Genomic DNA, 25,800 nt, shown 5'->3' with positions numbered 1-25,800 from the left:
GTATAGATACTGTAGCTCCATGTGCCTCAAGTATTGGGTACTCTAAACCAGCATAGATAGCAAGATGTGCCCCCAGTATTAGGTAGCCTCCCAATATGCAGAATGGAGTGTGCTTGTATCCCTCTCCTGCTGGCGCTTCCTGGTTCCCTCTTCAACCCTGTCATAGTGTCTCATCTCTATGACTCCCTTTAGCGGCACCACTAAGAGGGAGTCATGAAAAAGACATGATGCAACAGGGCTTGAACCCTGCGGTGCCGACAGGTGATTGAATCACGCTCTCCATATGGCTGGGCAAGGGTGAAAACTCAGGTGAGTGGTGCACAGGCACGCCATCAGGGCTCTGTGCCCAAAAGCTGGTGCCTCCAAAGCCTCTGCCCTCATTCTGTGTGGGAAAAGAACTGTACAGACAAGTGTATGCCATCATATCACTACAGGTACCCTTTAACCACCCTGGCGTTCTATTAAGATCGCCAGGGCAGCTGCGGGAGGGTTTTTTTTAAATTAAAAAAAAACTATTTCATGCAGCCAACTGAAAGATGGCTGCATGAAAGCCCACTAGAGGGCGCTCCGGAGGCGTTCTTCCGATCGCCTCCGGCGCCCAGAATAAACAAGGAAGGCCGCAATGAGCGGCCTTCCTTGTTTTGCTTACATCGTCGCCATAGCGACGAGCGGAGTGACGTCATGGACGTCAGCCGACGTCCTGACGTCAGCCGCCTCCGATCCAGCCCTTAGCGCTGGCTGGAACTTTTTGTTCCGGCTATGCTGGGCTCAGGCGGCTGGGGGGACCCTCTTTCGCCGCTGCTCGCGGCGGATCGCCGCAGAGCGGCGGCGATCAGGCAGCACACGCGGCTGGCAAAGTGCCGGCTGCGTGTGCTGCTTTTTATTTCACTAAAATCGGCCCAGCAGGGCCTGAGCGGCAGCCTCCGGCGGTGATGGACGGGCTGAGCTCGTCCATACCGCCCGGCTGGTTAATGAAGACTTATTAAGAAAATAAATAAAAAGAAAAATGTAAGGTTCCACCGAGATTTGAACTCGGATCGCTGGATTCAAAGTCCAGAGTGCTAACCATTACACCATGGAACCATGCTGAAAGCAGACTTCACCTGCCTGAATTATTCATTAAAGGGTGTGATCCATTGTACAATTATACTGTAAATCCTTAATAATCTTTCATTGTAGCTCATGACTTTCTTCATTGTCCTGGTTTAACTCACCACACCTAGAATACACTTTGTGAAATTAATTACGGGAAAATAGACTTCACAACTGAGGGCTATCTCCATATAACATAAAAATGACATTTTGTGCAGTCAGTGGGCTCAGTTCACAAACCTTAATTGATCTCAAGTATGATTTCCTTAATAATTAGTCATTTTAATATTTGTCTTGTAATTGTAAATCTTTAATTTAAAATAACATTTTAAATTTAAAGCTATAACCAAACACTTATCCATATTGTATTGCTATTTTATCAATTTAAAAAATGTAATCTAACATTACAAAGACATATCAGCCAATAATTTAAATATTTCTGGTTCTGCATGACATCTTTGGATGCTTGATGGCATGACAGGTTTAAAATGAATACAGAGTTAGCTCCGTTATCAACCAGAAGGAATTAACTTGAATTCAGAGTAACCATCAGTCAGGGGGCATTGCTAGGATCCTGGGAGATTCAGGGAACCCAGGGTACCAGGTTACTATCAATGTGTGGCACGAGTAGGGGCAAAAAAACTGACACTGTGAGGATAAAAACGGTATGTAAAATGGTATGTAAACAAGACAACTGTATTATCTTTCCTTGTCCTCCATCAAATAGGGGCAGTACTGATCCAACAGGCTTTTTAACGGCTTCACTATGCCAAAACCAAAAAAATGTCACTTTTGCTATATGACCTGTGACTTACAAGAGAAATGTAATTGGACACTAGACCGATTGATAAATAGCTACTTTTTTATTTCAGTTTTCTGAATTAACTTTCATCATCTTATTTAGTATATTCCTCATTAAATGATTGATATTTACCATTCGGTATATAGGAATTGTTTGTAAATTGCAAACCATCCTTTTCAAATGATTTTCTTAACCATTAACCATAAAATATGTTCTGTTTATCTACATATATTTACAAATAAACATGTGAAATTGATAATCAATAAAGGAATCTTAAATTGTACGTAAAACATTAACACAGTTAAGAGCGTGAGCCTTCTAGAAAAATGTTAAAATTGACCTAAGTAGAGGTAGCCTCTGGATGCTCCAGAGACCTCCCAGGCCCTCTATGAGTCCACCGTTGCTTCCGCGGACTCTCTTCTTCTTCATGACTGTACTGGGCATGCGCATGTATGGTCTGTGCATACCCAGTAGTATGAAGCATTCGTGCATGAAGGAGAAAGCCTCCAAGGTTGGGGAAGCCTCCATACAATTTAGAAGCTTCCTACTATTTAAGTATCTTTAATTTAAATGGTAATTATCATCTAAGTCCGGTCCTGTAGAGTTATGGCAGCCACTTTATGTTACAGTGGGTGTTCCGAGTCAAAATGAGGTACTAATCTGTGTGGGTAGATTTCCTGCAGACGCTTATTCTTCTCTATTTGACATGTATCATACAGTGCCATAAGACTTATTTTTTTGCTTTGGGGATTTTCCCATGTGAACTTTGTCATGTTTTTATCTACCAAAAATGGTCAGTAATAGGTTGTGCTTTGTATATTTTGACCCAAATGACATATACATAACCTGTAATTACCTCTAAAAGTCTCCATCACAAATCAGAACTGATTAAAGTGGACTCAAACCAAAACATTTTTTAATTCAAAATATTTAGTTGCAGCACTTGGACACATACAAAGATAAAGAAACACTCCTTCAAGCCTATGAGCATTTCAGTGCATGCTTTTCACCCTTCTCTTTTCATTACTAGGGTTATACAGGTGGCAGCCATTAGTAATTTCTCCTTTGCTTGACACCTTCTACTCTACCAGTTTGCCGGATTCTGTCCCGGCAATATGAAAGGAAGGGAGGGGTACCTCCAACAAATGTAAAATATTTTATATTTGTCATCATGCAGCTGAAAAAAGGCTGCTATTTATTATTATAATTTAGAAAATAGATTTTATTTCTGAAATCTTGTATTTTTAGTTTGGGTCCACTTTAACTTACTCTGCAGTAGTGAGGAAACATCCTATAGAAGGGATGGAAATATTTTTTCTGTGGATATTCTATGACCTGCATAAATTAACCACTTCAGCCTAAATGGCCGAAAATTTTTGTCCAGTTAGGCTCCGCCCCCCGTGTGCGCTCCCGCTGCCAGCCGTTAACCCAGCGATCAATGAAAGGGATTATAAATCCCTTTCACTGATCGGACCCCCCCCGGAGAAAAGCCGACAGCGTCTCTTCAGACGCTGCGGCTTTTCTGAGATCAAAAAGTTCCCCGTCTTCATACTTCTTCCTGGGAGCGAGATCGATCGCTCCCAGGACTTTTTGACTGTGGCCATCTTGCGGCCAAATAGCAAACTACACCAAAATACACTTTGAATTGAATAAATACAATTTAAAACTTTTTAATCCCCCTGTTTACCTCCCACACCAAAAAATACCCACATACAAGTTTTAATAAAAAATAAAATAAAAAATTACAATAATAATAATAAAAAAACCATAAATAGTTACCTAAGGGTCTGCACTTTCTAAATATTCATGTCAAAGGAGTATATCAATATGATTTATTAAATTATGGGCTTCTAAATAGTGATGGACGCAAATTGAAAAAATGCACCTTTATTTCCAAATTAGATATCGGCGCCATACATTGTGATAGAGACATAATTTAAATGGTGTAATAAGCGGGACAAATTGGTAAATAAAGTACATAGGTGTTAATTATGGTAGCATGTATTAAGAGCAATAATGATTTTTTCCATTTCTTTCTTAATATTCCTGTTAAAATGGATTTAGAATAAATTAATTCTCAGCAAAATGTATCACCCACAGAAAGCCTAATTGGTGGTCGGAAAAAACAAGATATAGATCAATTAATTGTGATGAGTAGTGCTAAAGTTATTGGCAAATGAATGGGAGGTGAAAGTTGCTCAGATGTAAAAAAATCTCAACCCTGTAGGCTGAAGTGGTTAATAATGATTCCCTTCACAGAAATAAAAAAAATAGCTTTAAAATACTAAAGGGCAGCAATACAGATTGTGACCACTGAGAAATTACTGAAAACAGAGACTGTGACCATTGACAGAGTGCGATAAACAGCCTGTGTCCATTAAAGAGACTCTGAAGCGAGAATAAATCTCGCTTCAGAGCTCATAGTTAGCAGGGGCATGCGTGCCCCTGCTAAACCGCCGCTATCGCGCCGCTAAACGGGGGTCCATTCACCCCCAAACCCACCCCCGCAATAGTTGGTCGTAGACTTGGTCGTGATTTATTTCTTCCTGGAGGCAGGGCTAACGGCTGCAGCCCTGCCTCCAGTCATGTCTATCAGCGGCGCATCGCCGCCTCTCCCTCGCCCCTCTCAGTGAAGGAAAACTGAGAGGGGCGGGGGAGAGGCGGAGATACGCGCTGACAGACGCGCGTGGGGCAGGGCTGCGGCGGTTAGCCCTGCCCCAACCAGGAAGCGCTCCCCCGCTGCACCGAGGGGATTTGGGGGTGAAGGGACCCCTGTTAAGCCGCGGGATAGCGGCGTTTTAGCAGGGGCACACATGCCCCTGCTAACTATGTGGTCTGAAGCGAGATTTATTCTCGCTTCAGACTCTCTTTAACTATTGTCTGTCCACCAATAAAGTATGATCACACAGCACATGACAAAAATTTCCCTCATCAATATTTTGAAAGTCTGCATGTGCAGTTTGATTCAGTAAGGTTCAATGAGGTTGCACCACAAAGTGGAAACAACGGTCCTCAGTGCTGTGGGCTGGATTTGTGGGAAGACCACAAAGGCCTGGGCCTAGGGCGGTACAATGGCTGGGGAGGTGTTGCTGGGCAGCGTAGTACTTGTCCCCTGAGCAGAGCTGGCAGCATATGTTTTATACTTACATGCTGTGTTCCTCTTACTCCTCCACCTTGAGTCTTCTGTATTGTTATTATTTATTGGATTTATATAGCGCCAACATATTACGCAGCGCTGTACAATAAATAGGATTACAGTGACAGCACAATACAGGTAATAGACAATAGATACAACAATACAGGTAATAAGCTGTAAATGCTTTGCTCTCCACCCCTTCCCATGACCATCATGCAGAGAGGAGGAGCAGAGCAGAGCAGGAGAACCAAGGAGGAACAAACCAGCCGGCGACACACATAAGTAAAATGCAGTTCCCACTGCCAGCCCTATTTCCTGGGACACATTGGGGGAGCTTTGAGGGTGGGCAGCTTAAAAATAGCTCACCTCTTTAGATCCTTTTCAGCTTCTTCTTCTCAGTTTTCTTCAAGTCGGTTTCCATGGCTGCAGCTAGTATCTCTCATCATGTGACTCATCAGTACATGCTTACTGGGGACATTATGGCTACCTATACGATGGGACACTCGACAATCAATACTGGGGGCATTATGGCTACCTATACTGTATGGAATTATGGCTGGTAGCCAGAAAAAAAGGGTGCAAGTGCCTTTAGAAAAAAAATAGCGACGCCATAGGCGCCTATTGTAAAAGCTGCGATTTGCGGCAAGAGAAGGAAATTTGGGCAAACGATGGCGCCCACTACCGGGTGCCTCCTGGCGCAGAAATTTACCTTCTTTGCCACAAAATTGCAGCTTTTACGCACCTGATATGCAATGCGGCAATTAGCATTTCCACAAGCCCTGGGGCCCGCAATGCTGTCAGTGACGCAAATCAGGCGCTGAGATTTAGCTTTCTTGCTGCATATTGCGGTTTTGTGGCAGAGAGGGGATTACGTTTTTAGGAGAGGGGTAGGTTTAGGCGCCCCCAGTAGGGGTTAGGGTTAGGCACTGGGGAAGGGGGTTCTTCATTTTAAGTACCACCCAGAGGGGATCTAGGCACTGGGGAAGGGGGTTCTTAATTTTAAGTATCACCGGGGGGGGGGGGGGGGGGGGGTATTTAGGATAAGACACCAGGAAGGGGGGGAGGTCTTAAGTTTAGGCACCACCAGGGGGTCCTAGCATTAGGTGCCACTAGGGCGGTCTTAGGGTTAGGCATCAGGACAGTGAGGGTTCTGTGTGAGAGTAGAGTTAGGCTTAGCAATAGTAAAATATCAGTAATCATTACCAATATTTTACTGTTGAAATCCTGCAGGAGAATATAGCTAATTGTAGCAATATTCTATTAGTGGCAATCCCCTGCACCTTTTTTTCATGTATGCATTGGGCTACCGATACTTGGGGGTATTATTGCAATGCTACCTTTACTGAGGGGATACTTGTCTACTTATATTGGGGGCATTATAGCTACTTATATTGAGGGGATACTTGGCTACCTATACAGTACTGGTCTGGGAGAATGATAGCTACCTATAAGGGGGGAATTATATCTATCTATACGGGGGACATCTGGTTACCTATACTGATATCTAGGGGCATATAACTGGTGGTCAGAAAAGCCAGTTAACTATTCAGTGGTGACAAAATGACAAAAGTGACAATATAAATGAGAACTGTTCCCATGGCTAACCAGTAGCACTGATGTATTTGGTTATGGTGACAGTGCTTAGGAGGAGATAGAGAACTGTGTGCGGCATTGTATAGCATACAACACAAGGACTATGCAGCAGACATGTGAATACCGCCACACACATGTATGCGGGTCAGGCTGCCAGTCACTGTCAGCTCGGGAATGGAAAGGAAGAGGAATAATAAGGCAGCGCACTGAGCGCAGGAGGAGCGGAAGGCTGACCCGGAAGCGCATGTCTCTCCGCCCGCAGCCTCGGAGATGGCGGAGTGGAAGGAGGAGGTGGAGGTGCTGGTGCAGCGGGTGGTGAAGGACATCACTGGAGCTTTCCGCAGGAACCCCAACATGTGAGTGACACCGCGAGCGAGCATGACGTCACGCACTCATGACATCACATGGCGGCAGCTGTAGCTGTCAAGTTGTAAACTTTCAGTGCTGTCTTCTGCTGATCGCATCATCCTGTTGTCCTGGGTGACGTGATCGGCCAGTAGTGGAATGGTCTGCTGATTAGTGATGTTTTCCAGCTGTCTTGCTAGGCTAGTGATGCCGAGATGAATAACCTTCAGCCAGCCTCTGGCAGTCCTCCCACGGAGATCTAATCCAATTACAAAGCCGTGTCCGCCTGCTAATGATTTTTAGTTAAGCAAATATGGCAGAAGATTTGCTCTATTTATGTCAGTGTAGGTTGCAGTTCTGCGGTATAAAAGCTATGTCATTCAACATTGGTGTCAAACTATGTGTGTACCCGAATTGTATGGATAGAAATACGGATTTTTATTATTCTCAATACAAAAAATAGAAGCATGCTTTCAGTGTACATCATTAAAATCACTGAAGTCAGGTGAGAGTGGCACCTGCACTTTTTTCTGCTCCCATTGAAAGTTGCTTATCCACCTATTGTGCATGCGCATTGTGGTTCTGTGCATGCACATTGTGTATTCGTCATTTGGTGATTTTACGCTGCCGAAGTGCTCCATGCAGTACTTTTGCGATGGCAATGCTGCAGTGCGAATGCTCCCTTAAGGAGCTGGTGTTGGACCACAGGAGTGGTTAGTGCTAGGGCACAGGAGAGGGCAGGTTAGTGTTAGGAGCAGGGTTGTGGAGTCAGAGCAATTTTGGCTACTATTAGTCCGCCCTGCAAGGGCTGTCGAGTTAGAGTCGAGGAGTCGGAACAATTTTGGGTACCTGAAGTCGGTGGTTTCATAAACTGAGGAGTCGGATAATTCTTGTACCGACTCAACAGCCCTGGTTAGGAGGAGAGGTTAGTGTTAGGTTTAGGAGAGGGAAGGTTAGTGTTAGGCACAGAAGGGGGAAGGTTAGTGTTAGGCACAGAAGGGGGAATGTTAGTGTTAGGCACAGAAGGGGGAAAGTTAGTGTTGGGTACAGGAGAGGGGTAGGTTAGTGTTGGGCACAGGAGAGGGGGAGGTTAGGTTACCGAACATTATGGGTAGTGTTTTTTTTTTTTAAGTACATTAGTGTATATATTTTTGCTGCCAGGGTAAAGCAAAACATCTATAGGTAGTTGATTTGAAAATACAGCATTGGTTCTGAGTTTGCAGGTATGATCATTTCATATAGTATGTGCAAGTTTTACATCTATCAAGAAGGATTGGAAAGCTGCCAATTTCCTGGTAGCCTCCAGATACTGCAACTTTTAAAAAGAGGTTTCAGTTGTCCCATCCATTGACTGTAGGATGTCAGTGGGCAGATGTTGGGTAACCATACCTTTATAGCTATTGTTTTCTCCAAGAAATAAGCTGGATACCTCTTCTCATGTGTGTTCTCTCTTTATAAATATATAAGCTGACCACTGTTTTGTTAACTTTGTCTACTGTACAGACAAGGCCAAATGTTTTGAGAATAGCACAAATACTGGTTTTCACAAAGTTTGCTGCTTCAGTTTTCTTTTTTAGATCTTTTTGTCAGTTGTTTCTGTGGTATATTGAAGTATAATTAGAAGCAGAATCAGAAGTTTATGCAGAGAGTCAATATTTGTAGTGTTGGCCCTTCTTTTTAAAGGAGTGGTCTAAGGAGGAAAAAAAAAATCCACTTACCTCGGGCTTCCTCCAGCCCCCGGCAACCGAACTGTCCTCTCGCCGCAGCTCCGTTGGCTCCCGGTCCCCTCCGGTGAAGAGGCCGACCTTGCCAGGTCGGCTTCTTCCTCCAACTTGCTGCGTTCCACGGTGCTGCTCAGTAACTGCGCAGTACAGTCCAGATGACGTCAGAGCGACTCTGAGAGCTGCTCGCGCAGGCGCAGTAGGAATCCTGCGCCGGAGGTGACCCAGGACCACCAGCTGTGATTGGAGCTACAGCGAGGGCACAGAACGGCTGGCAGGGGCTGGATAAAGCCCCAGGTAAGTGGACTTTTTTATTTTTAACAGCTTGGATGTGTCCTTTAAAGACCTCTCCCTAGGACTAATCTTCATAATATTGTGGCGTATATGCAAATTTGCCATCATAAAAATTGAAGCAGCAAACTATGTGAAAACCAGTATTTATGCCATTCTCAAAACTTTTGAACATGACTGTACAGCTCTCTTTCTTATTACAGCCAAAAAGTTTGGTATTAAAACATGCTACCAGTTAAAAGCATTCTACCTTGTGGACGGTTAGGGCTAGCTAGAGGATTGGAGAGGAATCCAAGATGGTATCCACAAAACTATCCGCTTCTAGTTACATCGACAACTGTTATATCATTTTTTATTAAAATGTTCCCGTTACTCATAATCCTTGTTTAAATATTACTGAAAACAGCATTTCTGTTATTGAAGACACTGCACATCATTGAGCTTAGCTACCTGATCCGAGGGGCTGAGCGGATCAGGTAGACGTGAAAACTGCTGCTCCCTACCGCTTCTGTGGGCCTTTCACTTTCGTGACCTCTGGGTCACAAGGCTGCAAGGTGATACTGTGTGTCTTTCATCCAGCATACAATGAGGTGGAGGAGAAGCAGGGGGCGCAGCCAGGGAGAGAGAGCTGCCCAACGTAGGGAATCACTCTTCCCTATGATTACCTCCAAGATAGCGACAAATATTGTCGCTAATCTCAGGGTGCTATAGCGTGGCGGGAGGGGGAGAGAGTGGCAGTGTAGGGACACAGAGGCACGTCATGAGGCACACACACACACGCACGCACGCACGCACACGCACACACACACTCGGTACATAAATCATCCGACTTCAGTTTTTGAATTCACCAACTCCAGGGACCCAAACTGGCTCCGACTCCACAGCCCTGACTGCCACTGCTTGGGACCCTCCTGAACATTGTGACTGCGCTCCTCTTTATGCGTGAGTGTGGCTGTGCTGCACCAGCATGAGTACAGCCAGGGGCCAGGAGGATGTGGGACGCTTGTGTAGGATCCAGAGGCTTCCCTCTTCCTACATAATTTATCTACTTATTTTCATTTTATTCAGCTCGGGTACGCTTAAGGCCTCAAACACACTGCTAAGAATTTTGCGATGCGTTTTCATTTTTATAATTGCGGTGTTTTTGTCATGATTCTCGTTCAAGTCAGTGGGAGAGCATTTTTCAAAACACAAACTTATCGCAAACGCATCAGAGAACGCTTGGCAATATGTCTCAGGGCTTAGAGCAGGTGGTTTTCTTGCTCCACAGGAAGTGGCAATTCACATAGACAGAACTGAAACTTGCAGGTATGAATCTTTAGGCTTCCAAATTGTATTACCCTTAAGTAGAGTTACAATTTAGTCAAGGGGTGGTCACTCTTGTAGAGTAAGAAAAACTACCTTGTTGAATTTCACTTTAGATTTCTATTGGGCATGAGAAAAGGCAGGTAAAGGTAGGCATCAGATGGTGTTAAACAAAACCAGAGACAAGGGTAACTAAAAGTTTTTTATAGGAAACAAAAATTTGCTCTCTTTAAACAAAGTATTTGCATTAATTCAGGTTGGAGCGAGCTCTGAGATGTCTCCCAGTGCATCACTGCTGAAATATGCAAATCAACCATTGTCATCCCTAAAAGCTAGCCACACCTCCAGTTCCTCCCTCCCGCAAATGTCACTGGGAGCGTACTGCTCAGACGCAGACCATACAGTCTGACGCACCTAGGCTTAGATCATTCGGTCTGACGCACCAAGGTTTAGAGGGCAAAAATCAGGAAAAAAAATAACTAAACCTAGGTGCACCTATAGTGCAGGGGTGGCTTATGGACCTTTTTACCTCCTAAAATTAAGCAACTGTACACTACACTGTCCAACTACACTACACAATTGCCTGTTGCCCCTACCAATTACATTACTCACTACACTACGCATAAACCTTCTGCCCTACCAACTAAGCTATACAGCAATACAATACACTACGTTTAAAGAGAGTCTGAAGCTAAAAAAATAGCTGTTTTTACTGGCCAATTAAGTTAAGCAATAAGCTCCTAGCTGAAATGCAGCATCCCTGCAGCAGAACAAGATATTTATACCTCCAAAACCCCCGGGGCAAAATCTCACGACTTTTCAGGACGAGAATTTTGCTGCCCGGGGAGGCAGAGCTTTGCGCTGTAGCTCTGCCTCCAGTCCAGTCAATCTCTGCCAATCTCTGCCTCTCCTTGCCCCTCTCAGTGAAAGAAGACTGAGGGGGCGGTGAGAGGCAGAGATTGAGGCAGAGCTACTGCGCAAAGCTCTGCCTCTACGCAGAAGGAGCCCTGAATTTTGCCGGTGGATGTCGGGGATATAAATACATTGTTCTGCCGCAGGAATGTGGTGTTTCAGCTAGGATCTTATTGCTGAACATAAATGACTAGTAAAAACAGGTATTTTTGGGGAGGCTTCAGATTCTCTTTAAACTACATTACTTTGCACTAAACTACACAACAGTTAGGTGAACTACACTTCTCTGCCCTGAACTACACTACACTACATTTTCATAATATACCTGCTCCTGCCACCACAATCCTCTCCTCCTGGTCCTGCAGTCTTCGAGATCCTTTTCGATGATGTCATGCGCCGCTAGGATCAGCGTGTATAGAGGCACTGATGTGGAGGACACGGTGGCTCTGCACAGCGGTAGGTGTCCCTGCCTACCGCTGTAACAGAAGAGGAGTGCACTGTAGGAAGAGAGAACAGAGGATTGCGGAGACTGCAGGACCTGGAGCCAGGGGGAGAGGATCGCAGCGGCAGGAGCAGGTATAGTATACCTTAGCTTCCCTGCACACTCTGCATAGCAAATTTCCATATCTTTGGAATATAATATGCACCTACTTTTCTCCCTAAATTTTATATTCTGAAAAATACGGTAATTATACGCAGCACTGGGGGTGCAGCCAAGGGCAATACAGTAAGACTGTACCTGTCATTAACAGTCATTGGCAAGATGTGTCTTGTCAAGGCTGGGAAGTGATGGAAACAAGCCTTTAGTGGCATCAACTGACAAGTTCTTAGACGCTGAAGCAGGAAAAAAAGATGATATAATGAATTGGTTGTGTAGTACGGATAATTACTAGAACATTAGTAGCAAAGAAAATATTCTCATTCTTATTTTCAGTTATAATTTTTTTTTTTTATAATAACATTGCATCATTCTCTAATATTTGCAGTTTACACACTACTCAGCAGAAACAAAAACAATACAGTTACTGACACTTGAGATAGCAAGCTTCAGAAGACAGAGCTCTCTGCGACTTTGAAAGTCGTGGAGCTCAATGGCTCTTTTGCATAGATAACTGGAGTTTCTTAACGCTTTCTGTACTGGAAACAATATTAGACTTATGTCTCGGCTCGTAATGTTTTATTTCTTAGCTGTACTACACATACAAATCATTATATCATCATTATTTTTCCGCTTCAGTGTCACTTTGAGGGCTCTTCAACAACTATTTACTGCTGCCCACCTCCCTCTTCCATAACCTTTGTTTTTCTTTGCTGTCTGCAAACTTTAGATGGCGTAAGCAGTAGCTCTCAGTATGGTCAGACGGTGATGAGATGGCCAAGCATGAAATGAATGCTTATGCTTGCTCATGTCTGTAAACTGCAGCAGTCTTCTGACCCCCAGCATTGTGCTAGAAGCAGCTGCTGAGGTTGTGATGAAGATTAGAAGTTCTGTAGCTCCTGATCTACATAACTGACAGGAGAAACACTATAGCCTCAATTCACTAAGCTTTATCAAACGTTTGATAATTTACATCATGGGTAAAATTTAATTTTGAATTCACTAAGGTGTTATAGATTTATTGAACGTTTTATCAATAAAACATTTGATAAATATACAACACCTTATTGAATTAAAAGTTAGATTTTACCCATGAGGTAAATTATCAAACGTTTGATAAAGCTTAGTGAATTGAGGCCTATGTCTCTCGGCCCAGTTTCACATTTAGTGGGAATCTGGAAAATCTTGTTGTTTGCCAGTTATAGATTTAGCATATTTTAAAAAGAGACACTGAAGCGAAAAAAAAATTATGATATAATGATTTGTATGTGTAGTACAGCTAAGAAAAAAAACATTAGCAGCAGACAGAGGTCTAATATTGTTTCCAGTAAAGGAAGAGTTAAGAAACTCCAGTCCAGTTATCTATGCAAATTAGCCATTGAACTCCACGACTTTCAAAGTCACAGAGAACTCTGATAGACACTTGAGATAATAAGCTTTAAAAGACTATGGCCTCAATTCTATACTAAGATAATAGATAATACTAAGATCATGCTGGAGATAAGGCAAGAGAAAAATTACCTCCACATAAGAGAGAGTTATCTTATCTCTTCATTCCTTAAGTTACCTCCTCTGTAGTTAAGTTACCTCCTCTGTAGTTATTTTCACATGCAGTTAATAAACAGCCTGTCTTTAACTCTGGAGTTATTTTAAGGATTGAAGAGTTAACTTAAAGACAGAAGAGTTAACTTTAGGTTTGCCTGAGGTAAAATGTTTCCTGAATACTACATGCCTTATCACCATGGTAACAACTCTAGAAGAGTTATTAAAGACAGGAGATAAGCTTAGTGAATTGAGGCCAATGTATAGTTTTTGGTCTGTAACATGAGTTTTCTTGTTGCATGCAATGTATGTTAAAACTTCAATTGTAGGGACAGAGCTTAGCACTGTTCTGTGTTGAACACAAAGAGCCACACATGCAGTGTTGCTATGGGCTACTTGCGATCCTGCAATTGTTTTCGATCTTAATTCATGTGTGGGGGGGCATGTAACGAGAATTTCAAAAAACGTTGTATTTTACGCTATGTCACCACATGCAAACACATTTTCCAAAACTGAAAATCGCACATGAAAGCCATAAAAGTAGATTGCATTTTTTGAAATGCTCAAGGGTGTGGTCTGCCTAAATGTAAAAGTCTGGAGTATTGTAATTTATTTTACATTTAGGGCTCTTTTAAACCAAGTCAGTTGTGTCACGATCAGACTGCAGTGCAACATAGCCAAAATATTGCAGTGCAGGTTACTGCTGCGGTGAGACCATACAGTGATGTATACTGTGCAATGAAAGCACGCCTCATGGCCACTGTAAAGGCATGCATTGCCCGGTTAACGCACAGCATACTGTGTGTTACTGCATTGGAATCTGCCATTCTGTACTTGAGGAGTTAAGTCCCGTGGGAATATTATTGCTATATGGTGATATAGTCCATTGCTACACAATGCTACAGACTTTGTAGAAGGGCTCTCATGGAACAAATACCACTGATAAGGTTGGTAGCCGCACACTTTTTAGTTATTTCTGGGAACACTTTTCTTCATTAAAAGCCATCTTTTTACCAGTCACACCATATCTCACCTATTTCAAAGACCTGTACTCCAAAACACTGCTACACTCTCCTGTTTACTAAACTGTTCAAATCCTCAGAAAAGGTCATCATTTCCATAATGATACAGCTGGTGAATGCTGAGCAAGGCCTTCCTGTGAGATCTCTGCTTGTTTTGTTACGGAGAATGCAATTAGATGTGGTCACATCCAACAATCCAGCGTGAGCCAGAAGCTGTTAATTATAGTAGTTCTGATTCAAGCCTCAGCATTTTCTGCCTATTCTGCACATCCTCTTGTTTAACAGTTGTGATGAGTTTTATAATATCTTTAACAAGTAGTATCCAGCCCTAAGCCAAAAACTGCAGAATTGTTGAGAAAAGTTTAGAGGAATATCATCTTTCCTCACACAGTATCTCAGAAAAGTGAATATACCTCTCACAATTTTGTAAATCTTCTACAATATTAAATATTTGCATGAGACAACGCTCAAGAAATCACACAATGTCAGTGTACAGCTTGTATAACAGTGAGAATTTGGTGTCCCATCAAACTAACTCAACACACAACCAGTAATGTCCTATTCAGAGGTTGTGTTGACCCTATGAGTGTTGGCAGCATCGCTGCAGAGGTAGCCTGTACATACAAAGTAAAATGCACTATAAATTACTTTTTCCCCATGTCACTGCCACTTACAGTAGGTAGTTAAAATTTGAGAGATCTGTCAGGTTTTGAATTAGCCCATCTCCCCATGGGGGGAATTCTCAATTACTTACCTATTTACAAAAGCACTTACTCCAATGCAGTTGGTCAGTCCAACTACCAAAATAGTGTGCAAAGAAGTAGGTAAGCTGTCTGACATCTTGTCAAGATAGAAAAGAGTATTTCCATCTGGAAGGAGACAACAGCAAAGATTTTATTGAGCTTCTCATGCCTAAAAGCTCTTTCTAGCCCTACCCGTTTAGCATGGAGACTCTGGATTCTCAAGATATTGTGTGCCTAAGATAAGTACAGGTAGTCCCCCATTTACGAACACCCTACCTATGAACGACCCGCCGGTAAAACCGGTAAACCGGTAAAATGACATTTTGATGCAGTACTCTGTGCACAGGGGCACAGAGGACAGGTTGCACAGTATTTTGACTTATGGACAGATTCAGTTTAACCTCCCTGGCGGTACGCAGTTTATGAGGCTGCGTCCGCAGGAGGGATTTTTAGAATAAAACTCATTTTAAACTTCGCAGCTAGCACTAGGCTAGCTACCTGTGTCCCCCAAGTCCCCCGGCACCTATCTGCTCCCCCGATCACCACCGGCAATACTCACCCGTCCGCGATCCCGCGAGAGCCGCAGCTTCCCAATTAGCTTCACTCGTCGCTACGGCGATGATCGGACATGACGTCATCGACGTCATGCGCAGTCCCGATCCTTCCCATAGCGAAGCCTGGAGATGATCGGGAGGCTGCGCCATTGCGGGATCCCTGGGGGGTTTGTATTGTGGTGGGGATCGGAAGGAGAGCGGAGGCACTTGGGGGGGGGGGGGGCACAGGTAGCTAGCCAAGTGCTAGCTGAAGAGTATTGCACACATTTTATGGAAAAAAAAAAATCCTCCCGGGGCCATGCGATCCTCTGCGGCGGCTAGCCCGACACTGTATCGGGCTTACCGTCAGGGAGGTTAAGAAACCTACAATCTCGTTCGTTAACCGGGGTCTACCTGTAGTTTATAAAAGATTAGGTAAGGTCAGGGACGTAACTAGACTTAATAGGGCCCCGCTGCAAAAATGATAGCATGGGGCCCCCTTGGTCCCTGAACCCCACGCGGGTCACTTGATCAGGAGCGATGCATAGCAACAGAGAGGTTTTTTTCTGTGAAGCAGCGTCTGGAAGCAGGAAAAAAATTACACAGTCTCCTGCACATGATTTTTGTGAGTGAAGAGGGAGTTTTTTTTGCTAATTGGCTGAACTTGCAGTTGTGGAGAGGGAGGAAGAGGAGACCCCCAAAGCCTCTGGGCCCCCCTACGATGGCAGGGGTCACAAAGGTGATTGCTACGCCCATGGGTCAGGTGTTGCCTTTTGACTTTGCCTTTTGGCAGAGTCATTAAGGTTTTCTTGCTTTCTGTACGTATGTATGTGTGTGGTTTTTTTTTTTTTTTTTGTTTGGTTGGTTTTTTTTGTGTGTGTGTGTTTTTGTGCCTTTCCAAATAAAACTTAGAAATGCTCTTTGAAGAAGGAGGCTCGTACCAAAGCAGGAAAGTGGAGAGGAGAAAACATGCCTTAATCCTCCACTTGAAGAGCTACCAAAAGGTAATCACGGGAAAAAAAATCATCCTTTCTATCACAAGAGATTGCAAATGCAGTTAACAAACCAGCCCAACTGTTCCGCACAGTGGAAAAACTCTGCAACCCGGCATGTCAAAAACTTAATATCGAGTCTTCAAAGGACCTCTGTGACCAATTTGCCCATTTCTTCACAGACAAAGTCTCCGCTATAAGGTCCGCCATCCAACTTAGAGCATCTGAGCCTAATATAGCGCCAAAGACCATTAGCAGAGACAATGTAACACCTTGCAGATATTATCATTTAATGTAACACCTTGGTCAAACTTCAAAGAAATTGATGAAGAAGTCACATCAAGCATCCTCCTTCACGTCCGCCTAACTACCTGTGACCTGGATCCTGGCCCAACACAGTTAATGTTGAACTGCCCCGACCTGTTCGTACCGGTAATCCTAAAAATTATTAACTGTTCCTTAAAATCAGGGTTATTTCCTGCTTTACTGAAGGAAGCAATCATCAGGCCTCTCCTCAAAAAAAGCTCCCTGGACCCAGATGCAATGACCAGCTACAGACCTGTCTCTAACCTCCCCTTTCTGGGCAAGCTAATTGAAAAAGCTGTCTACATCCAGCTAGAAGCCAAAATCCTACAAAACAACAGTTATGACCCATTCCAGTCTGGCTTCAGGAAACACCACAGCACTGAAACTGCCCTCATCCAAATATGCAACCACCTGCTCATGGCAAGAGACAGAGGAGAGTGCTCGATCCTCGTACTGCTAGACCTTTCTGCAGCCTTTGATACAGTTGACCATGACATCTTGATAAACAGGCTACAGGAATACTGCGGCATTGATGGCATAGTTCTTCAGTGGTTCCAATCCTTCTTGAGTGGCAGAACCCACAAAGTGTCTATGGGGCCCTTCCTGTCCACCCCTGTATCACTTAAGTATGGGGTGCCCCAGGGCTCAATCCTCTCTCCCCTGCTTTTCACTATTTACATGTTACCGCTGGGAAAACTAATCCAAAAACATGGCCTGACATACCACTGCTATGCAGACGACACCCAACTATATCTTTCCTTCAAGCCTGGTGTGACAGACCCAACTCTAACTATAACTATAAACGCCTGCTTACGTGAACTACAGAAATGGATGAATGACAACTGGCTGAAACTAAATGCAGACAAAACTGAAGTCCTTCTGATTGGAGGGCAGAGCATGATAACAAAACAACTTAAAGGGGAACTGAAGAGAGAGGTATATGGCGGCTGTCATGTTTATTTCCTTTTAGACAATACCAGTTGCCTGGCAGCCCTGCTGATCCTCTGCCTCTAATACTATTAGCCATAGCCCCTGACCAAGCATGCAGCAGATCAGGTGTTTCAGTGGTTCAGACTTATAAGTCTGATCTGACAAGACTAGCTGCATGCTTGTTTCTGGTTTTAATCAGATACTACTGCAGAGAAATAGACCAGCAGGGCTGCCAGGCAACTGGTATTGATTAAAAGGAAATAAACATGACAGCCTCCATATACCTCTCTCTTCAGTTCCCCTTTAACTTGCAGTCTTCACCACTGGGAATAGGAGGCACGGATCTACGCAGCTCTGATCATGTGCGTAGCCTGGGAGTTCTAATTGATTGGGATTTAAACTTCAGAACTCAAATCTCTGCTGTGGTGAAATCATCCTATTTTCACCTGAAGAACATTGCAAAAATCAAGCACCTCATCCCCCCAGAAGATCTGCCAACCTTAGTCCACGCTTTCATCACATCCCGACTGGACTACTGCAATGCTCTCTACACTGGTCTTCCAAAAAAGGCCTTGTACCGTCTACAGCTGATACAGAATACTGCTGCCAGACTGCTAACCAACCAACCCCGTCACTGCCACATAACGCCAGTCCTGCACTCCCTTCACTGGCTACCTATAGAATGGAGGGTCCTATTCAAGATCGGCCTACTGACATTTAAATCCCTGAATAATCTAGTCCCTGGATACATGAAAGATATGTTGCAGCTACGTAGCAATCCCCGCATTCTCAGATCAACAGGTTCTAATAATCTAGTCATACCCAGAGTCCACCTGGAAACATTTGGTCCCAGAGCCTTCTGTTATGCTGCCCCTACGTTTTGGAACTCCTTACCTCAACAGATCAGGACAGCTCCATCCCTGGACGTGTTTAAATCCAGACTGAAAACCCACCTGTTCAGTTTGGCATTTGCAGAAATAATAACTTTCGTTGTGTGAATACTTCATCCTACTAATTACTGAATCTGAGAGAGCCTAAGCGCTTTGAGTCCTATGGGAGAAAAGCGCTATAGAAATGTTATTGTATTGTATAGTTAGACAAACTTTTGAAAGGTTGCCATTTTTAGGGGAATTATTATTATATACACAATATTTAGTAAAAGGTTCCACTTATGTAGTAAGGATTGGTGATGTTCATGTCTAGGGGAACTTGTGGAGAAGCAAGTGATCAGTTTGGTCAGGTGATAGATATGTATGCCTCTGATTTGCTAGTCATGATTATGTGCTAAAGCAGGCCGTAATTACAGCAAATCAGAGCTTTGCTAATCTATCAGCTGATCAAATAAATCGTATGCTTTCCCGTGAGTTCTGAGACATGACCATCACTAGTAAGGACTTAATTTTTGTGATAAGTAGAATGAAGTTATTCCAATGAAGAAAGTTACAGGTTGAGGTTAGGTCAGTCACTAAATGTTTTTTTATTTTGTTAGCTTGCGATTTGTAAGAAAAAAATATTGACTTCTTTTTGGTATGTAATCAGTGTATTTGCACTTTTAGTTCAACTTCAGTTCAGTCCCATTATTATGGCATTATCCTCACCTCACACTTATTGATATTTCTCTTACTTGTATTGTTGGTATTTAGTGTAATCTTTTATTATGTGTTCTTAGAGATGAAATCGGCTTAATCCCTTGTCCTGAAGCAAAGTATAATCGCAGCCCTATAGTTCTGGTTAACAACAAGTTGGGAGTGGAAAGCTGGTGTATAAAGTTCCTGTTACCCTATGTACATAACAAGCTACTACTTTACCGACAGAAGAAGCTCTGGCTCAACCGAGATGGTGAGTTTAATCTGATGACTGTATTTAATGCATTACGTAAAGTGTTGGTGTTTTATAGAAAACAGAAAATGTTTGTATCACAAAGTGTGGCCAAAGAATATAAGTTGTAGCCTAAAATGCACAGGGCCCATGTTGTTGTTGTATTGTGGTATTGCTGTAGTGCTTACAGTCACAGATTAGCCACAGTACTAAACCACTGATAACTGACAGGTGAAGTAAATAACACTGATTATGCTGTTGTGAGGATGCTTGTTAAAGGATACCTGAAGTGAAATGTGACATTATGAGATAGACATGTGTATGTACAGTGCCTAGCACACAAATAACTATACTGTGTTACTTTTTTTCTTTCTCTGCCTGAAAGAGTTAAATATCAGGTATGTACGTGGCTGACTCCGTCCTGACTCAGACGGAAAGTGACTACAGTGTGACCCTCACTGATAAGAAATTTCAACTATAAAAGACTTTCCTAGCAGGAAATGGCTTCTGACAGCAAGAAAGAGGTAAAAAAGGGGAATTTCTTATCAGTGAGGGTCACGCTGTAGTCGCTTCCTGTCTGAGTCAGGACTGAGTCAGCCACTTGCATACCTGATATTTGACTCTTTCAGGCAGAGAAAGAAAAAAAAGGAACACAGCATAGTTATGTGTGTGCTAGGCACTGTACATACACATGTCTATCTCATCATGTCACATTTCACTTCGGGTATCCTTTTTAAGGGCTGGGATGTTTTGGGCACAAAGTAAATAGTCTGTTCTTGATTGATGGAAGAAAGGAAAATGGTCCGGGAATACGAGTATCTGGTTCAAATTCTGGTTGAAACCAATAATATTTAGTACTCTGCAACCAGGGAAATAATAGCCAGGACCCATAGGAACTGGAATGTTCTGACAGAGGTAAGTGGCTATCTGGGCCCCTCTCTGGGGATGGTTTGTGGGCCTCCAGGTAGGTAGACTATGTAAAAAAAAACAGTTAAGGTTTTCGAATGGAAGTAGCTGCAGGGTTTGACTCCTACTCCTTCAGTTTCTGGTACTTCCAACGCCTTCTGTAATAAATCTCCATCCATGCTGGTTAAAAGGGTACAACATAAAAGGCAATTCATAACTGCCAAAGCTCACCTATTTAAAATCTAACCATCAAACTGAAGCCCCATACACCCGTTCAACCGCCATCTTTTACAGTGAGCAAAAATCAAAAGTTATGGGAAAATTGAACTGCCGTCTTCACGTGTAGACGTGCGGACGACTGAGCAAGAACGACGGATCAGAAACGGCAAATAGATAAGAGGTTGAATCGTGCCGGCTGTGGGATTGATTTTGGAAAAGATGGTGAGAAGACGATTATGCTATTATGTACTATTATCGACTATGGTGAAGAGACGTTGTTGTGGAGCTTTACGATATGGTAAACATATGTCTTTTAAGGAAGTCGCTGGTTTTGTCGAGCGGTGTGTATTATTAACGTGTGCATGTCAAGGCATATATTTTTTTTATCACTTAAATTTGTCTTATTTGTACTGAGCATCCTTGGTTGTGCATGTGTATGGGGCTTCACAGGTTATTCTATCAGCATAGGAACAGAGCGAACAGTTGCCAGGCAGAATCTCCGCAATTTCATTGGGTGTGCCACGAAGTTAATCAGGGTGTCGTAAACTTTTATTACAGCTTTGACGACACAAATGTTCCAGCATCTTCTCCTCACCATCTAGTTTGTAGACACAATCAATGAGCTGAGCAAATCAGAATCGGTTGCAAGTGCATTTAGTTGGCCCAATTCCAAACTGCATAAAATTTGCATGCAAGTAGGAATTATTAGCATCTGACAATTTCTACTAGTTACTGTGTGGAACAGCTTTATGTTGGCATGTTTTTTAAATCTGTATAGTGCCAGCATCTTCCATGGCGCTGTACAAAAGAAAATGCATAACCCAGACATTTACAAGAGTGGTACGTTTATACATGAAGGTGAAACATATGTTATCACTTTACACAGCTGTAATAAACACATAAGGGGAAAGAGATTGTCATCTGTCTGTTCCTCTTAGGCCGGGGGTCTCAAACTCAATTTACCTGGGGGGCCGCAGGAGGCAAAGTCAGGATGAGGCTGGGCCGCATAAGGAATTTCACAATCGCGGCACATCGCCGCCTCTGCCCGCCCCTCTCACTCTTCCTTCACAGAGAGGGGCGGGGAGAGGCGGCGATCCGTGCGGCGATTGACGTCAGGAGGGGCAGAGCTGAAGCTGAAAGCTCTGCCCCTTCCAGGAAATGCCGTCGGATTGCCCCCTGGGCGATTTGGGGGCTCTGCAGCCCTCGTTTAGCAGCAGGGATGCAGCGGATTACTTGGGAGCACTAAAGCGAACTATAAGGAAGCTTTTGCGGGCGAGGGCCACAAAATATTATATTGAGGGCCGCAAATGGCCCGCGGGCCGCGAGTTTGAGACCCCTGTCTTAGGCCCCTTTTCCACTGCACAGCTGAATTACAAAATCACAAATTGCTAGTGATTTTTTTTTAAATCGCTAGGGTTGCTACTTCATCATAAATCATGAAAAGTATTTTCCACTATATTGATTTGCAAATCACAATCTCTTTCTGGAGCAATTTTAAGAATGGTAATGCAATGCAAATGAAAAATCGCAATCACTGGCGTTTGTGATTGCTATTGCTAGTGGAAAAGGGCCCTTAAACAGATTCTGAAGCGAGAATAAATCTCGCTTCAGACCTCATAGATAGCAGGGGCATGTGTGCCCCTGCTAGCTAAACGGGGGTCCCTTCACCCCCAAATCCCCTCGGTGCAGCGGGGGAGCGCTTCCTGGTTGGGGCAGGGCTAACCGCCGCAGCCTTGCCCCACGCGCGTCTGTCAGCGCGTATCTCCGCCTTTCCCCCGCCCCTCTGTCTTCCTTCACTGAGAGGGGCGGGGGAGAGGCGGCGATGCGCCGCTGATAGACGCGACTGGAGGCAGGGCTGCAGCCGTTACCCCTGCCTCCAGGAGCGACCCAAGTCTGCGACCAAGTGTTGCAGTGGGGGGTTTGGGGCTGAAGGGACCCCCGTTTAGCGGCGCGATAGCGGCGGTTTAGCAGGGGCACTCATGCCCCTGCTAACTATGAGCTCTGAAGCGAGATTTATTCTCGCTTCAGAGTCTCTTTTAGTTATCCAAGTGAAAGATGCACTCAGTTTACTTCAGACCAGCACTATTTTACATCCGCAGTGCAGATAGGCCTGGCAACTTGTTTGGCTCCAGATATCCCATGTACCGAGTGGTACCTTTGATAACCATGTTGCACATAGCAGCACTCAGATCACCCCCAGGAGATTTTTAAAGGGACTCCGAGCAGTGCAGAAACTATGGAAAGATGCTTATCATTTTAAAGCTCTCTTTCTCCTCTTTCCAATGATATATAAACCACCGCCCTACGCCTTTTAGTTTTCGCTATTTTCGCGATCGAATTTGCCGTGGCCGCGACTTCGAAAATAGAGAAAACTAAAAGGCGTAGGGCGACGATTTAGGTGTCGCCAGAAAGATGAGAAAGAGAGCTTTAAAATGATATCCATCTTTCCATAGTTATATTGTATTACACAGGGCGACTTTTTCTCAACGTCAGCAGCTCCATTCAGCAGAAAAAGTAGCCCTGTGTAATACAATGTAACTATGGAAAGATGGATATCATTTTAAAGCTCTCTTTCTCCTCTTTCTGGCGACACCTAAATCGTCGCCCTACGCCTTCTAGTTTTCTCTATTTTTGCGATTGAAGTCGCGGCCGCAGCAATTTCGATCGCGAAAATAGCGAAAACTAAAAGGCGTAGGGCGGCGGTTTATATATCATTGGAAAGAGGAGAAAGTGAGCTTTAAAATGATATGCATCTTTCCATAGTTTCTGCACTGCTCGGAGTCCCTTTAAGTCTGTCCTTGCACTTTTTCATTGTTCTAGCTTTTATTTAAAGCCGCATTACAGGTCAATACAACATACATCAAAAACAAGTTTGTATTGCTCATATGATTATTCTTCTTGCTTTTGTAATGTAATCTGTGTGAACGTCAAGACTACTCCCCAGCTCCATTGCTGCCAAGGCATGGGTGTGTTGTATCCGGCTCAATCAAAAAGCTTAAAGCAAACCTGTAAGCACAAAAAAAAATGGTTTTATACCCAAGTAGTGGGAATCTTCTGGATGCCTCAGAGGCTTCCCAGATCCGCCTTGTCCCCATCACTGCTGACTGGTATCCACCTCCTCTTCACAGCCATCCCTCTGTCCATGTAGGAGCGCGGTTGCACCGTGCAGGCGGCGGTATGGTCTGCACCTGTGCAGTAGTACAAAAATGCTCATTTGCAGAGGAAAAAAACCTGTGTACAAGCGGCTTCATGCTACTGTGTTCAGAGGGTCCCAGTGCTGGATCAGTGGAGTTGAGGAGAATAGGGGAAGCCTCTGAACTCCCCAGAGGCTGTCTTCTGAAATAAGTGTCTCTTACTTTTTTTTGGTCAATTATTAAGCTAACCATACACTAATATATTGCCACATGATGTGGTAAAATGATCGTTCCTTTTCTGATTGGAATCTGATCAGAAAGGGGTTGATTCCTACTACAGACAGCATATCAGGATCTATTGAAAATCGATTGAAACACAGCTCTGTGCTGTCTGATGCAACGCAACACTATGGGCTGTTGACCGACCACCGCTCTTGCCTCCGATCGATGGAGACTTTCCATTGAGTACAATCAATAAAGATTGAGTTTTTACTCTGATACCTAGTACAGGAATCTCAATCTGCCAGACTGAATTATTTTGGCCAAGCATTGGTTTAGGGTCCTATTCCTGTGGCAACATCACCTAGTGGTGAATAGAAAAGTTCCATTGCTGCATTGCTTTTCCTTCAGCCAAAGAGCCAAAGCTTATATGCCCTCTTTCAGTATGGATTTTGCAGAGATTGCTCAGGAATGACTATGGGCTAGTCTGCAGATGGTAGGCTGGCAATAGATGCTTGCAGTCTGGCCACCTGCACACTGAAGCACCATGTCTATTGCTAGCTTTATCGTGTATCTTGCCTCACTGTGTAAACCCTGTACAGTAAGCTGTCCAAAAGCAAGCATTTAAAATGTATTATTTTGTCTATTATCCTGTGAGAGTTTACAGTATATATGCTCATCCTGGCTGAGCTGTGTGTACTGTCTGTGGAGAGGGGAAGTCCAAACCATAAACTATTGCCATGGTTTCTCACTGGCCTACTTTTTACATTTTCTCTAATATTAGAAAGTTATAGCAGCTGCAGACAAGGATGCAAAGTTATTTTTAGCTGCATTTTTTTAATGGATCCTCCTTTTATTAAAGTACAATATGTTGAATCTTGGAGGACTTTGTCTAGTCTTGTCTCTGTTTATCTCATGTAATATGTGTTATTACAACACATGTATGTCGATGTCATGTATGTGTTATTACAACACATGTATGTCGATGTCATGTAGCAATATTCCCCAAAGGGTTCCGCATACTAACTGGAGGGTTCACATTTGATATAAAATTGGTGGGCACGGCCTGTTAAGCAGTTCATTGAGTTCATTGTTTGGTCAGATGATGGATTTGGATTGACAGCTAGCCTCTCACTCTACAATGCCTCATCTTAAAGGAATGTCAGTTCAGTTTTTCCAATTGCAGGCTTTCTGACAGGGAGGTCCCCTTTACTGCTAGATAGCCTTGTATGAACTTAAACCGAAAAAAAAATGCTTTTGCATGATGAAATATGTAATTATAAATGCTTTCAGGTTTAGCATTATGAGAAAACCTTGATGAGTAACTTTGATAGATATCTATAACAGAGAATACACATGCTTGAAAAAGTACGTGTGAAATGGAGAAATTACTGTATATTCTCGAGTAAAGGCAGACTTTAATTATAGGCTGAGACCTAAAAAGAAAAAATAATTGACCCGACTTTAACCAGAGGGTAGGAAATGTAGCAGCTACCATAGGTTATTGGTGCACATGTCATACACATTTATATAAATGTGCTGGTTCAGCAAAATGATGAATTACACATACTGTTGGGCATCCAGAGCCCTGCATCCACCACCGATCCTCCATCACCTGTACGTGCAATTAATCATTTTGTT

The 25,800-nt window shown here is 43.5% G+C and overlaps 1 protein-coding gene and 1 non-coding gene across 2 annotated transcripts in view; one reads left to right on the top strand and one right to left on the bottom strand.

Annotated features, from left to right (window-relative positions):
- Positions 1-1,011: 1,011 nt before the first annotated feature.
- Positions 1,012-1,083, bottom strand: TRNAQ-UUG (transfer RNA glutamine (anticodon UUG)). The gene has a single exon. It is a non-coding gene; the product is annotated as a tRNA-Gln (tRNA).
- A 5,781-nt stretch (positions 1,084-6,864) lies between these two features.
- Positions 6,865-25,800, top strand: part of PTAR1 (protein prenyltransferase alpha subunit repeat containing 1) — a 55,005-nt gene continuing 36,069 nt past the window's right edge. The window contains exons 1-2 of the mRNA XM_068236241.1: positions 6,865-6,979; positions 19,533-19,702. Coding sequence (XP_068092342.1) covers positions 6,894-6,979; positions 19,533-19,702 — 256 coding nt within the window. The 5' untranslated portion in view covers positions 6,865-6,893. The remainder of the gene's footprint in view (positions 6,980-19,532; positions 19,703-25,800) is intronic.

Source organism: Hyperolius riggenbachi, chromosome 1 (assembly GCF_040937935.1).
Source record: "Hyperolius riggenbachi isolate aHypRig1 chromosome 1, aHypRig1.pri, whole genome shotgun sequence".
Classification (NCBI taxonomy): domain Eukaryota; kingdom Metazoa; phylum Chordata; class Amphibia; order Anura; family Hyperoliidae; genus Hyperolius; species Hyperolius riggenbachi.
This window is presented reverse-complemented; position numbering and strand designations above follow the sequence as displayed.